Consider the following 13,946-nt stretch of genomic DNA (forward strand, 5'->3'; position numbering starts at 1 on the left):
ATTAATCTATATGCTGATGTAGTTAATTAATAGGTTTGGTCAATAAACGTTATTGGGCCTTTTGAAGTTATAAACTAGATTAATGTATGGCCCTAGAGGTCACACATAAGATTAGAGGATGTTCAAGGATACACTTTATTAATAAGTACTTTATGTAAGTTGGAAATAAGCATAAATGTTATTGAGAGTCTCAACTCATTCCATTATAGAGTCTTGATCAACAAGATCTTCAATAAGATTTCAAGAAGAAGAGGAGATACAGTAGTCCCTTCATCACATGGACACGTCAATGGCTTGAAAGGATTCTCCCATAGAGAAAAAGTAGAACAAGTTACCCACAAGTTAGACAATGTTTGCATGTTTTAGGTATCAAATATGAAATGATTACTTGATTTTTGTTCTTCCAATATTTTAGGCATGACTTAGATCCCCATAATGTTAGGTAGAGCATTCTTTCCAATTGAGACTCTGGGATCTTATGTAATTTTATGATTAAATACTCTAAATTAATTCATCTTGGTAAGTAATTTTATATTGGTGATAATAATATGGGGAAAATATAAATTTTATCATTTAAATTTTTAAATTTTATTCTATTGAATTTTTTATCTTCTAATTTTTAATTACTTAATTTGGACATTCAATATAAGATAATTTCATAATACTCAACATAAAATTTGATTATAATTATTTAATTTAGGCTCATCACTTTGCCCACTTTTCATCTTTATCTTTCATTTGTTCCTTGAACAATATATCACTATCCATGACAAGTTTCCAATGACAGCATGGATTAGAAATTAGAATGCAACACAAATATATGTCCCTCAATTCTAGAGAATTCGGATCCCCTAATGCCCAACTCCAACCATTAATTTGATGTCACTCAGCCCTACTTCCTATTCCTGTACAAAATTAGATTAATAACATATATTTACCATCTTACATTCAGTTTATTATGCTTGGTATGGTTATTATTCTTATGGGACAGTACATTTTCAAATGTGTCCCTGAAGACTCACTCTCGAGTCCTGACAAATGATATAAACATATCCATTAAAACATTGTATAATATTATTACTAAAACTTTTTATATTAAAGACATAACCTTGATATATCATCGAATTTGACCCACATTTTCTTCAAACCGAATTAATGTTGTAATATTTGATACACACTTTATAATTTTATTTAAATAACAATAAATCATGTAAATGAACATCAACGTTTTGATTTGTCTTGATATTGTGAAATCTGGTTGATCTAAAATTTTGGCAATTGATAGAGAGGACGTAAAACTCCTCTTATTGGCAATATCATTTAAGAATTTCAAGAAATAAAGCACCAAGTTTAACCTGCATCAAAACTCTAATTAGCCATTTTAAGTAAAATGTCAAATGACTTGAATATTCATCTATCATTATGACGTGCAATTTTAGATTTATTTGACCAGTATATGTGTGCCACAAATAAATATTCAAACATCAAACTTTAATGACTTTTATATATAACACTTTCTTCAGTATCATTGAATCTTTATCATGATAACAATGATACTTGATTTAACTATATGTGAGAAAATGAATGTGTATAAACCATTTATAAAAAACTAAAAAATCTGATTTAATATATTGTCTTTTTTATTTTTTAACAAGATGAATAAGTTGATTATGTCATATCACTGGATTAAAAATCTAAGAATCATAAGTGATTGGTATATTTTAAGTTATAGACCCAATAATGCCTCAAAAGTATTTTATGATTCATTAATAAATATAAAATTTGATATTACATGATTCATTTTCATATGAATTAATAAATTATCTCCAAATATTTTATCTCTTAAAAACAATTAAATAGTGGACATAATGTGGTCCAATCCATACGTATGAGTATTGATGATGAATGTAACTCACACTTCCATATTCAAATAAATATTAAATATTTATTAGTTTTATGTGATGTTTATAATGAAATTCCTAAATATGTGCAATGACTTAGTAAATTATGATGAGATCGTAACACAATGACCACTAATCTCTAAACATATATTCTAAATATTCCTTGAATACTTTGGACAGAAAGAAAAGAAGTGCACTATTTGATATATACTTATATAAAAAACTCAATTGATCTTGTGGGTACTATTTTACGAGCATTAACAATAAACAGTAGGTGCTCTTTAGGGAAAGAGTTCAAAAAATTGATTCATATGAATCCCTGAATGGTCTTATACCTAAATGACAATCAAGTTATTCATGTCACAATCATATATTTTAAGTATGACTCAGGAGACTGAATAACATGGTTCAAATAGGTCCTAACTCATATATAGAAATAAGTACACAAAGGTGTTTGAGGAATAATATGCATTAAATAAGTAGTTTGGGTAATCAGATATTAGAGAAGTTGTTCTCTAGTGATCATCACAATGCATTAGTACTAACTAGAATGCCATATTAGCTCTTGACGTATAAACATGCCCAAATTACATGCATATGAAGAATTACATATGTACTGTATCCGATAACAAAAAAAATCCATAAGAGAGTTCAATTACTACTATGTATTTTCTAGAGCACGAGGTTTAGGATAGCAGTCCACGAGCTGAAAACTTAACCTATCAAATGGGTTAACTTGATCCTTAGTTAATTAATCTATACGTCAACAAAGTTACTTAATAAGCTTGGCCAAGAAATGTTATTGGGTCGCCCAAGTTATTAACTAAATTGGCCTAGAGGGTCACACACATAAGCTCAATAACTAAGGATCAAGTTATATTAACTTTTATGAAAGTTATATGAACTTTTATGAAAAGTTCCTAAATAGGAATAAATAAAGGGGGAATATGTTTTTTGGTGCCCATACAAGCAAGATTAATTATGTCCTTGCTGTGAAGTCAGTGTAGGTTTAATCCATTAACCTTGCAGTGATAGATCAATTATGTCCTTTAACATGAAGATTGTTGGCAATAATTGAATTGATATAGGAATAATTTTGTTCCTAATTAACATTTTCGAAATAATTAGGATTACATGGAGTTTTGTGAAAATTGTAAAACATAAATTTTTATTCTCAAGGAATTTTATAAAAAGTTGAGAATATATAGTTATATCCACCAGAGAAACTTGTCTCGGATTTGGGTTTATGCTAATACATTAAATGATAATAATGGGAAATAAATTAATGTATCCGTATAATATATAAATTCTCAAGATGTATCTCAAGTATAATGGCATTTATGTTAAAATTCATGTTTAGAATTTAAAATTGTCACACCTTCTAACGTACTGAAGACGTCACTTCAGCTTAAATATTTAGGATGCTGGAATATTCAGCAAATCATTTATTTTTAGTTAGAAATATTTAATCCCAATGTAATTTTTTATGCTCATCCTTGAGATTCGGTAGAGGCATCCTGCGAATCTAGGAATCTGATATTTAATTCTTGTTTTCTTTAAAATTATTGCCATGATCTTTGGTCCGGATTGTCCTACTGACTGGCGCTCGCTGGCTCACTCGCGTGGCCGGGTGCAGGATCAGTATACCGAAACGCAGAGCGAGGCGCCGACTTTTCATGGGGGTAAAGGCTAGCGGGGCCTATCGCAACGCGAGCCCAGAGATTCGGCGCGATCAGCGGCCATGACTGAGTGATCTTCTTCTTGCAGCGGCGGCAGATTGGTTGAGGAAGACAGCGGCCATCACCGATGTTTCGTGGCCTTCTCCTGGAGGAAAATCGTCCTAAGACGTGCCCGTGAGTCGGCGGGAGGCGAGCAGCGCGCATCGGTAAGATAGACGAAGAAGGCAGGAGAGGAGAGGAGAGGACAGGAGAGGAGAGAGAGGAGAGGAGAGGAGAGGACAGGAGAGGAGAGAGAGGAGAGGAGAGGAGGAAGCGAGTGATCAACGCCGAGATCGTCGGCGTCCCGCCGCCCGAGAAAATGTCGTCGTGGAGAACCGCAGTAGCTCTTAATGGGCAAATTCAGTCACGTGTTCCTCGTACTCTGGGTCTGCGAGACCAGCCTTGTCCCATCCAGTTTATATTTTATTGGGATAATACTATGAAAGAGCCCCAACTTTCAGTTTTGTAAAGATTGTAGCCCGAACTTTCAACTTTGTAAAAAAAATAGCCTCGACGAATGAGACGTCGCCATTTGGCGTCGAATTTTTTTCCCCACCTGCGGTCAAAGGGTGACGCGGCGGCCACCGTGGCGCCCAGGTGGACTCCACGGTGGCATCCGCGTCATCGCGTGACCGCGGACGACGCCGTGGAGTCCGTCCGCCCACGCCGCCGCCCGTCTCCTTCTCCAACCGCCGGCCGAATTCGTCGGCCGCCGCCGCCCGCATCCGGCCGCCGCCGGCGCGCGTTTCCGGCCGCCGCCGACGCCGCCCGCCGGCATTCGCAAAAGAATAGAGAAGAGAAGACGAGAATGTCTTGCTCAGATCTTGTTCGTAAGAGGAAACGTTTCATGTCTTGCTCAGATCAACGAGAACGCGCGGCAGACGGCGGCGTCGACGACGGCAGACGGGCGGCGTCGACGGCGAATGCCGGCGGGCGGCGTCGGCGGCGGCCGGAAACGCGCGCCGGCGGCGGCCGGATGCGGGCGGCGGCGGCCGACGAATTCGGCCGGCGGCGGGAGAAGGAGACGGGCGGCGGCGTGGGCGGACGGACTCCACGGCGTCATCCACGGTCACGCGGTGACGCGGATGCCACCGTGGAGTCCACCTGGGCGCCACGGTGGCCGCCGCGTCACCCTTTGACTGGAGGTGGGGAAAAAAAATTCGACGCCAAATGGCGACGTCTCATTCGTCGGGGCTATTTTTTTTACAAAGTTGAAAGTTCGGGCTACAATCTTTACAAAACTGAAAGTTGGGGCTCTTTCATAGTATTATCCCTATTTTATTTCCGGGCGGGAGGGGGTAAGAAATGAAGGACTCAGTGGCGACTTACTGCGCGCCTGATCCGCCTTGAAGTCGAGGGAATGATTAGTTGGAGCCGGGGCTCGGACCCTGGCCGAGCCGAGAGGAGCGCGGACCCCAGTCCGGACCGACATGTGTTTCTGGGCGAGGTTTCTCACGCGACCCCACGTGTATCCATGGCCCCTCATGCTGCGGGCCTCGCCGGGAGACGTAACTATTTCTGACGTAGCTCCTCCCGGCCTGGTGCTGGGCTTGGCCTGCCCGGTGATCCGCACCGCCATTTCTTCTGAGTTCTCAATCTCATGGAGCGGCACGAGCATGGCGGCAGGGCAATAGCCGCCGGGATATCCGACGTCGCGCTGGAGTTCGTCATGGGCTACATCGAGGACCCCTCCGACCGCGACGCCATCTCGCGGGTGTGCCGAAAGTGGAACGCTATCGACTCCATGACCCGCAAGCACATCACCATCGCCTTCTGCTACGCGACCACCCCAGCTCGCCTCTGCCAGCGCTTCCCCCGCGTGGAGTCCCTCAAGCTCAAGGGCAAGCCTAGGGCCGCCATGTTCAACCTGATCCCCGAGGACTGGGGTGGCTACGCCGGGCCCTGGATCAAAGCCATCTCCCGCGACTTGGACTGCCTCAAGGACATTCACTTGAGGAGGATGATCGTCAAAGACACTGACCTCGAGCTGCTGGTCACAGCGCTAGGCCCTAGGCTATCGGAGCTCAAGTTGGACAAGTGCTCTGGATTCTCCACCGACGCGCTCAGCCTTCTCGCCCGTTCCTGCAGGTTAAAATCCGCAAATTGGTGCACTCCGACCTTTTCCTTATCTGAATCCACAGTTTTACTGTGTCTTTCAAATCGAATATGCGTAACCCGCCTTCAAGAACTATCCGTCTCTGTAGTCGACTGTTCTCTCTCACGCACACATGCTGTCGATTATCTCTTTGTTTCGTTTTTTTGCTCATTTACATGAACTAGTTTCTAAATTGGAGGACTGAAGAGAGCAGAAGTCCGTTTGCTCTGTTTCCTCTGAGCTTCAACTCTCCAGATTGGGCTCGCCCTAATGCGGCGCTTTGTCGATATTCCCATCGCAGTGGCTTGAGGACTCTGTTCCTGGAGGAGAGCTCAATCTCCGAGAAGGACGGGAAATGGCTGCACGAGCTCGCCATAAGCAACAGCAATCTGGAGACCCTCAACTTCTTCATGACGGAGCTCCGATCCATTTCCTGCGACGACTTGGTTCTTCTTGCCAAGAACTGCAGGTCCTTGAGGTCTCTTAAGATTAGCGACTGCGACGTACTGGATCTGGCGGCTTTTTTCCGAGCAGCGACGGGTCTGGAGGAGTTCAGCGGGGGCTCCTTCAACGAGCCGGGAGGAGCGAAGAGCAAGTATCTGACCGTGCGCTTTCCACCAAAACTCAGTCACCTTGGTCTGAACTTCATGGAGACGAACGAGGTGCCGATAATCTTCCCCTTTGCTGCGAACCTAAAGAGGCTGGACCTACAGTTTACGTTTCTCAGCACCGAGGACCACTGCCTGTTGATCCAGAGATGTCCTTCCCTGGAGATTCTTGAGGTAACTCCAGTCATGATCCGCCAAATGATTGCATCGGGGTTTTATCATCATGAAATGTGTGCTCTCCCTCATCCTCGTTATTCTTATTATCGTCATACTAATTATCTGAAAGAATCATTATCGCAATACTGATATTTCATGATCACATTTTCAACATCTTTTTCAATAATATCATCGGATGCATCGCTATCATCGTCAACATCATGGTGATCATATGCGTCATTATCGAAGCCAACGTCAGGATCATCATCAATAGCACGAGCATCACCATTTGTATCATTGAAGACATCACCATACCCATGATCCTCAGCGGCATTACCATACTCGTATCAGACCCAACATATACACCGTTATTGACTTGCATCCGCATTTTTTAGCATCATGATCTTCATCATCGTGTAAATCATTATCTGCATTACTATTGTGTCACCATCAGTATCATGGACATCGTCAGCATCCGCGTGCCTATTTCGACAGCATGATCATCATCATATCGTTCCCAACATATATAACAACAGCGATCTCTGAAAAACTCTCTCCATGTCATTTTTCTCAATCTCTCTCGACGTATTTCTCTCTTTGAAATCTATTTATAAGTCTCTCTCATTCTATCTTATCTCTAATTTTCTCGATATCTCTATCTATCACAGTCGTTATCGTTCTCATATTATATACACACATATATATTTATAAATTTCTGTCTATGTACCTCTCTCAATCTCTCTCTGTTTTTCTCTCTCGACGTTTTTGTTTAATTTATCAATTTTTTTTTCAATCTCTCTGTCTGTCTAATCTCGTACCTCTTAATCTCTCTATTGTTCTCTTCATATCTCTACCTCTTATTATTTTCAAAAAAAAATCTCAACCTCTAAGTCTCTCTCAATCTGTCTTCACTCCCAATCTCTCTTTAAAACGCTTAATCTTTAGGAATATCACTCTCTTCCAATACCTTTCTCTCTTTGTCTGTCTTATTGGCGTACATGTCCCGATCATCATCCGTATCTTCAGCATCATGATCTTCAGTACCTTCATAATCATTATCCACATCTAGATCATAATCAATGTCACGATCGTCGTTAGTATCTGCGTACCAATGTCAACAGCTCGGTTATCAAATGTTGTTGATGATGATCATGATGTTGACGTCTATGCTGATTATCACCAGCGTCAGCTTATAATCAGCATCATCATATGCAACATTTTCGATGTTACTACCGACATCAGATTTTTTTTCATCCTCGCCGCCGTCAACATCATGATCATGATTATCATCATATTCTCAACATCAACACACGCGTCAATATCGAATTCAACGTGGTTGGCATGATTCATCAAAATTTAAAGTAAGATCATCAACTGTAGCATCCTATCATCATCATCATCATATGCATCACCATCGAAGTCAAGATTGTGATCACCATCGTATGCATAAACATTAATTTTACCATGATCATGGACAGGATTAGGCATCACTATCAACATCATCAGCGCGACCGTTATCAGCAGCTCCTTTAATCATCATCATATGCATCATTATTGAAGTCAGCATAGTAATCTTTACCCCTTCATTACTTTACAAATTCATATATACAATTATAATTATCATTATATTCAATTTACGTAATCGTCACGATGTTTTTTTTCGGTTAATGATGCCCATTTCACAGGTAAGGGAGGTTATAGGAGACCGAGGCCTGGAGATAGTCGCCGAGAGGTGCAAGAAGCTGAGGAGGTTGAGAATAGAGAGAGGGGACGACGAGTACGAGGACGAGCAGGGAAAGGTCTCGCACAGGGGGCTCTTAGCGCTGGCCAAGGGTTGCCGGGAGCTCGAGTACCTAGCGGTATACGTCTCAGACATCTGCAATTCGGCGCTGGAGGCGATCGGCTCATTCAGCAAGAAAATGCGCGACTTTCGGTTGGTGCTGCTAGACCGGGAGAAGCACATCACGGAACTGCCCCTGGACGATGGCGTGAGGGCTCTCCTGCGCGGCTGCGAGAACCTGCAGAGGTTCGCCCTCTACCTCCGCCAGGGAGGGCTCTCCGACGCCGGCCTCCGACACATCGGCGAGCTCAGCTGCAACGTCAAGTACATGCTGCTCGGCTACACGGGCGAGTTCGACGCCGGTCTCCTCGATTTCTCCAGGGGATGCCCCAAGCTGCAGAAGCTCGAGCTCCGGGGCTGCTGCTTCAGCGAGCGCGCTCTCGCCCTCGCCATGCTGCGCCTCACCTCGCTCAAGTACCTCTGGGTGCAGGGAAACAACATCTCTCCCGATGGTGGGGACCTCCTCAGCATGGCGTGCAAATTCAGGAACGTCGAGTTCATCCCAGCCCGCAAGTTCTACGGGGACGACGGACACGACCTGGTCGCCGAGCAGCCCGCGCAGATCCTCGCTTACTACTCCCTCGCTGGCATGAGGGATGACTATCCGAATACAGTACTGCCCATCCACCCCCTCTCATCTTGAACACCTTTGCTCCCATATGCACCATTTATGTCTCCTACGTCGTTCAGATTCTCTCTCTCTTTCTCTCTCTCTCTCTCACTCCCCCTCTCCCTCCTTCTCTTTCTCTCTCTCTTTTTCTCTCTCTCTCTCTCACTCCCCCTCTCTCTCCTTCTCTTTCTCTCTCTCTTTTTCTCTCTCTCTCTCTCACTCCCCCTCTCTCTCCTTCTCTTTCTCTCTCTCTATTTCTCTCTCTCTCTCACTCCCCCTCTCTCTCTCCTTCTCTTTCTCTCTGTCTCTCTCCCCTCACTTTCTCCCTCTCTCTCGCCCCCTCTCTCCCTCTCTTTCTCTCTCTCCCCCTCTCTCCCTCTCTGTCTCTCTCTCCCCCTCTCTCCCTCTCTGTCTCTCTCCCCCTCTCTCCCTCTCTTTCTCTCTCTCTCCCCCTCTCTTCCTCTCTCTCGCCCCTTCTCCCTCTCTTTCTTTCTCTCTCCCCCTCTCTCCCTCTCTCTCGCCTCCTCTCCCTCTCTTTCCCTCGCTCTCCCCTCTCTCCCTCTCTCTCCCCTCATTCCCTCTCCTTTTTCTCTCCCTCTCTCGCCCCCTCTCTCCCTCTCTTTCTCTCTCTCCCCTCCTCTCTCCCTCTCTTTCTTTCTCTCTCTCTCTCCCCCTCTCTCCCTCTCTCTCTCTCTCTCTCTCCCCCTCTCTCCCTCTCTCCCTCTCTTTCTCTCTCTCTCCCCGTCTCTCCCTCTCTCGCCCCCTCTGTCCATCGCTTTCTCTCCCTCTCTCTCGCCCTCTCCCCCTCTCTCCTCTCTTTCTCTCTCTTTTTCCCTTCTCTCCCTCTCTTTCTCTCTCTCCCTCTTTCCCAATCTTTCTCTCTCTCTCTCCCCTCTATCCTTCTCTCCCTCTCTTTTTCTCTCTCTCCTCCCTTCCTCTCTTTCTCTCTCTTTCCCTCAGTCCCTCTCTCTCCCTCTCTCTCTCTCTCTCTCTCTCCCTTTCTCCCTCCCTTTCTCTCTCTCGCCCCTCCTCCTCTCTTGCTCTCTCTCGCCCCCCTCTCTCTTTCTCCCTTTCTTTCTCTCTCCCGCCTCCTCTCTCTCTCTCTCTTTCTCTCTCCCGCCTCCTCTCTCTCTCTCTCTCTCTGTCTCGCTCCCTCTCTCTCTGTCTCCCTCTCGCTCTCTCTATCTCCTTCTCCCTACCCTTTTTTTTCTTGGTCATGTTTTCATCCCATATGGTTCATTTAGTACATGGCGATATCCCTCAAATGTTCATCGTCAAGGGGATTCGCTCTGGGACGAGCCTCTTTCTCTCTAATCCTTTCTCCCTCCCTTCGACGTCAAGCGTTTGTCCTCCCTCCCTTCGACGATCAAGAAGAAGGAAGAAGAAAAGGAGAGAGAGAGAGAGCGAGAACACTCCAAAGAGATTTAAGATCACTGTATTTCATACCAAAACTTTTAACTAGGTTGATATTTATAACATAAAATTTACAAGGCCTACAACAGATCTAATCCTGACCGTCGATTCCTATCTATATTTAACTCTTTCTGTTTAAATCGTAGCCTTTATAATGGTTTATAATGGCTACAACAGATCTAATCCTGACCGTCGATCCCTATCTATATTTTACCCTACCTATGTTGAATCCTATCTATGTTGGAACTTATATTGAATCCTAATAAACTAATCTCTAATGAGTATAGTTATACGCGTCCATTTATTTCAAGGACACCGCTACGCGGGCAACCGGTTGCCCCCGTCGAATCTTGGGCAACCGGGACACGTGGAAAAAAAACTACGTGTCGGCCCAGGATTGGACCAACCGGTTGGCCAATTTTTTTTGGCGCCCTTCTTTCGCGCTCTCTCTCTCGCCCATTTCATTTTACTATATTCTCTCTCTCTCTTCCTGGCGATTCTCCAGCCTCCAGAAAGCCCCGCCACCAGTCACCGCTGCCGTCGCCTTCTTCTCCAACACCGTCGAGGGCGACATCACTGTTGGCATCACCACTCCGGCATCACCGTAAGCTAATCCCTGCATACGAAAGCTTGCACGAGGCCGCTGCAAACATGCAGATCGAGGACAGATCCGAGTCTTTGGAATCGTTCTTGCGGTTGGAAGTGGAATTTTTCTTGATAAATTTGAGTCATTCTGTGGAGAGATTTCTCATCTTTGGGGTCTGCGCCTGGAAGACAAACAAAATCACGCGTCGTTTGAGTAGTTCTGTGGATAAATTTGGGTTTGCGGATAAATTTGGGGTTTGCGGTTGGAACTCGAGTTTCGTTTACACCAAAAAGTAGTTCTGGTTTAAAATCAAAATCGATAAAACCAGAACTACTCAAAATCACGAGTCATTCTGTGGATAAATTTGGGGTTTGCGGTTGGAACTCGAACGACCGCAAAATCACGAGTCATTCTGCGGGTAAATTTCATTTACACCACAGAATGACCGCAAACCCCAAATTTCTCGATAAATTTGAGTAGTTCTGGTTTAAAATCAAAATCGAAGACAAACAAACCACGCGGCGTTTTACACCGTAATCGAAGAAATCCTTTGCTGCGCCAAAGTCACGAAATCATCGTAATCGAATGACCGCAGAACTACTCAAAATCACAAGTCATTCTGCAGATAAATTTCGTTTACACCACAGAATGACCGCAAACCCCAAATTTCTCGATAAATTTGAGTAGTTCTGGTTTAAAATCAAAATCGAAGACAAACAAACCACGCGGCGTTTTACACCGTAATCGAAGAAATCCTTTGCTGCGCCAAAGTTCCGAAGACGAATTTGAGATTCAAACTTTCAAGGTTTGTCTCGTTCACCAGTCCGTAAAATAGTTGTTCAATATATTTATGGACACCGCTACGCGGGGGTTGTTTTGCCGGAGAATCGCCAGGGTTGTTTCGCCAGAGAATTGCCAGGCCTTGGAGAATCGCCGGACGAGCGTATTTTCGCTGGAGAAATGAAATAAACCATATTTTTTTGGAGTTCTTTTTCCACTTGTCCCGGTTGCCCAAGATTCCTTTGGGGCAACCGGTTGCCCGCGTAGCAGGGTCGTTATTACAAACTAATCTTGATTAAGGTCACTATTAGGCCACGTCAGCTCTGCGAGTCGCTGACTCCTCTTCACCTCCCTCTCTTCTCTCTCTCTCTCTCTCCATCCTTATCTCCCACTCCCTCTCCCTGTCCGTCTCCCTGATCCTCTCTCTCTGTATTCCTATCCGTCTCTCTCTATCCTTCTTTTTTTCTCTCCCTGTCCCTGTCTCTCTCCCTTTCCTATCCCTCTCTTTCTGTCCCAGTATCTCTCGGTTTCTCTCTCTCCCTCCCCTTATCCCTTTCTCTCTTGCTCTCTCTCACACCCTATCTCTCTCTCTTCCTCCCTATCCCTCTCTCTCTCTCCCTATCTCTCACTCTCCGCCTTTTTCTCTCTCTCCCTCTCTCCCTCTCTCTTTCTCTTTCTCTGTCCCAATCTCTCTCTCTCTCTCTCTCTCTCTCTCTCTCTCTCTCTCTCTCTCTCTCTCTCTCTCTCTCTCTCTCTCTCTCTCTCTCTCTCTCTCTCTCTCTCTCTCTCTCTCTCTCTCTCTCTCTCTCTCTCTCTCTCTCTCTCTCTCTCTCTCTCTCTCTCTCTCTCTCTCTCTCTCTCTCTCTCTCTCTCTCTCTCTCTCTCTCTCTCTCTCTCTCTCTCTCTCTCTCTCTCTCTCTCTCTCTCTCTCTCTCTCTCTCTCTCTCTCTCTCTCTCTCTCTCTCTCTCTCTCTCTCTCTCTCTCTCTCTCTCTCTCTCTCTCTCCCAATCCCTCTGTTCCTATCCGTCTCGCTCTCTCTATGTGATGTGGGACAAGAAAGTTGACTTGGTGTAAACGTTAATTAATACTAAATGATTATGTTAAAATATTCCTTTAGGGAGATCTGAATTGGTTTAATCTTGTAGAAGTGGATGGAATTAGTGAAGTAGAGACTTAACAAGGACAAACTAGGGAATGATTATGATATCCTAACTTAACGGAAGTACAGTATTTAAAATAGCCAAATAAAATTAAACTAATGGGATTCATAATGCCACAACTACTCAGAGCAAATCAACAATTATTGCGAACATTTATCCCACAATTAATGTGTCACACAGAGGTGTGTGGGATACATCATCAGTTGGCAATAGTAGATGTTCACATGTATTGCGGGAACGGTGGAAGCGAAGTGCAGAAAGCGAACTCACAAGATAGGTGGGATACAGCATTAGAAGGGATGAACACATGAAGAGGGAAGCAAATGAGAGGCAAGATGGAGATTACAGGGTTGAGACATGGGTGTATGGTCTATGATGTCTACGATTAAATGTTAGACAGATGATGGAATAAGATACGGCAAGGAATAAAGGGAGAGAGTAACCCAAGAGGAGCTGATCGTTATCGAAGATGAAATCCCAAAATAGTTACTTCCATTGTCGCTATCACAAAAGAATCACTCTTCTCCAATAATCAAACTTCATAATGAACTCAAGCAAAAGTGTCATTGCGAAAAGGTGCATTGCCCTTTTAAAGGGAAACAAAATATGTTGTTATAAAAGAAATAAAACCATGGACATTTTAAGAAAATGTGATATAAGAAATGGGAATGATGGTGTTGGTAGAAACAAATCATAGGTGAAAGTTAACAGAGTTTTCGTCAAACGACAAATTTGGTTGTTATAGAGAGAGTGAAAGAATGAGAGAGTGAGAGGGGGATAGTGAAAGAGTGTGAGAATGAGAGAGGAAGAGAGTGACACTGAGATAGAGCAAAGGCAAAGAGAATACCATAGGAAGAGAGAGAGCGAGAGAGAGGGAGAGAGAGAGAGAGAGAGAGAGAGAGAGAGAGAGGGAGGGAGAGAGCCAGAGAGAGAAGGAGAGAGAGTGAGCAGGTAAGATGGAGAGTACAAGAGAGAAAGAGGAAGAGAGTGAGAGATGGAGAGAGGGGGAACGAGAGGGGGAGAGCCTGAGAGGGAAGTAAGGAGAGGGAGAGGGAGCAGGCGAGAGGGAGGGAGTTCA

At 44.2% G+C, this 13,946-nt stretch overlaps 1 protein-coding gene across 1 annotated transcript; it reads left to right on the forward strand.

The window, feature by feature from the left end:
* Positions 1-5,087: 5,087 nt before the first annotated feature.
* LOC144715863 (coronatine-insensitive protein homolog 1a-like) lies at positions 5,088-9,014 on the forward strand. Its single transcript, XM_078590864.1, has 3 exons — positions 5,088-5,707; positions 6,016-6,496; positions 8,164-9,014. Exons 1-3 carry the CDS (start codon positions 5,220-5,222, stop codon positions 8,959-8,961), a joined length of 1,767 nt encoding a protein of 588 aa, XP_078446990.1. The 5' UTR covers positions 5,088-5,219; the 3' UTR covers positions 8,962-9,014.
* The last annotated feature ends 4,932 nt before the right edge of the window (positions 9,015-13,946 follow it).

This window comes from Wolffia australiana, chromosome 19 (assembly GCF_029677425.1).
Source record: "Wolffia australiana isolate 7733 chromosome 19, ASM2967742v1".
NCBI lineage: Eukaryota > Viridiplantae > Streptophyta > Magnoliopsida > Alismatales > Araceae > Wolffia > Wolffia australiana.

What these genes read in the sequence shown, in the direction of transcription:
- LOC144715863 (XM_078590864.1), top strand. Translation starts at nt 5,220, where the DNA reads ATGGAGCGGCACGAGCATGGCGGCAGGGCAATAGCCGCCGGGATATCC. An exon ending in CTTCTCGCCCGTTCCTGCAG is followed by an intron (nt 5,708 to 6,015) that starts GTTAAAATCCGC and finishes TTCCCATCGCAG; the next exon opens with TGGCTTGAGGACTCTGTTCC. An exon ending in CTTCCCTGGAGATTCTTGAG is followed by an intron (nt 6,497 to 8,163) that starts GTAACTCCAGTC and finishes CCCATTTCACAG; the next exon opens with GTAAGGGAGGTTATAGGAGA.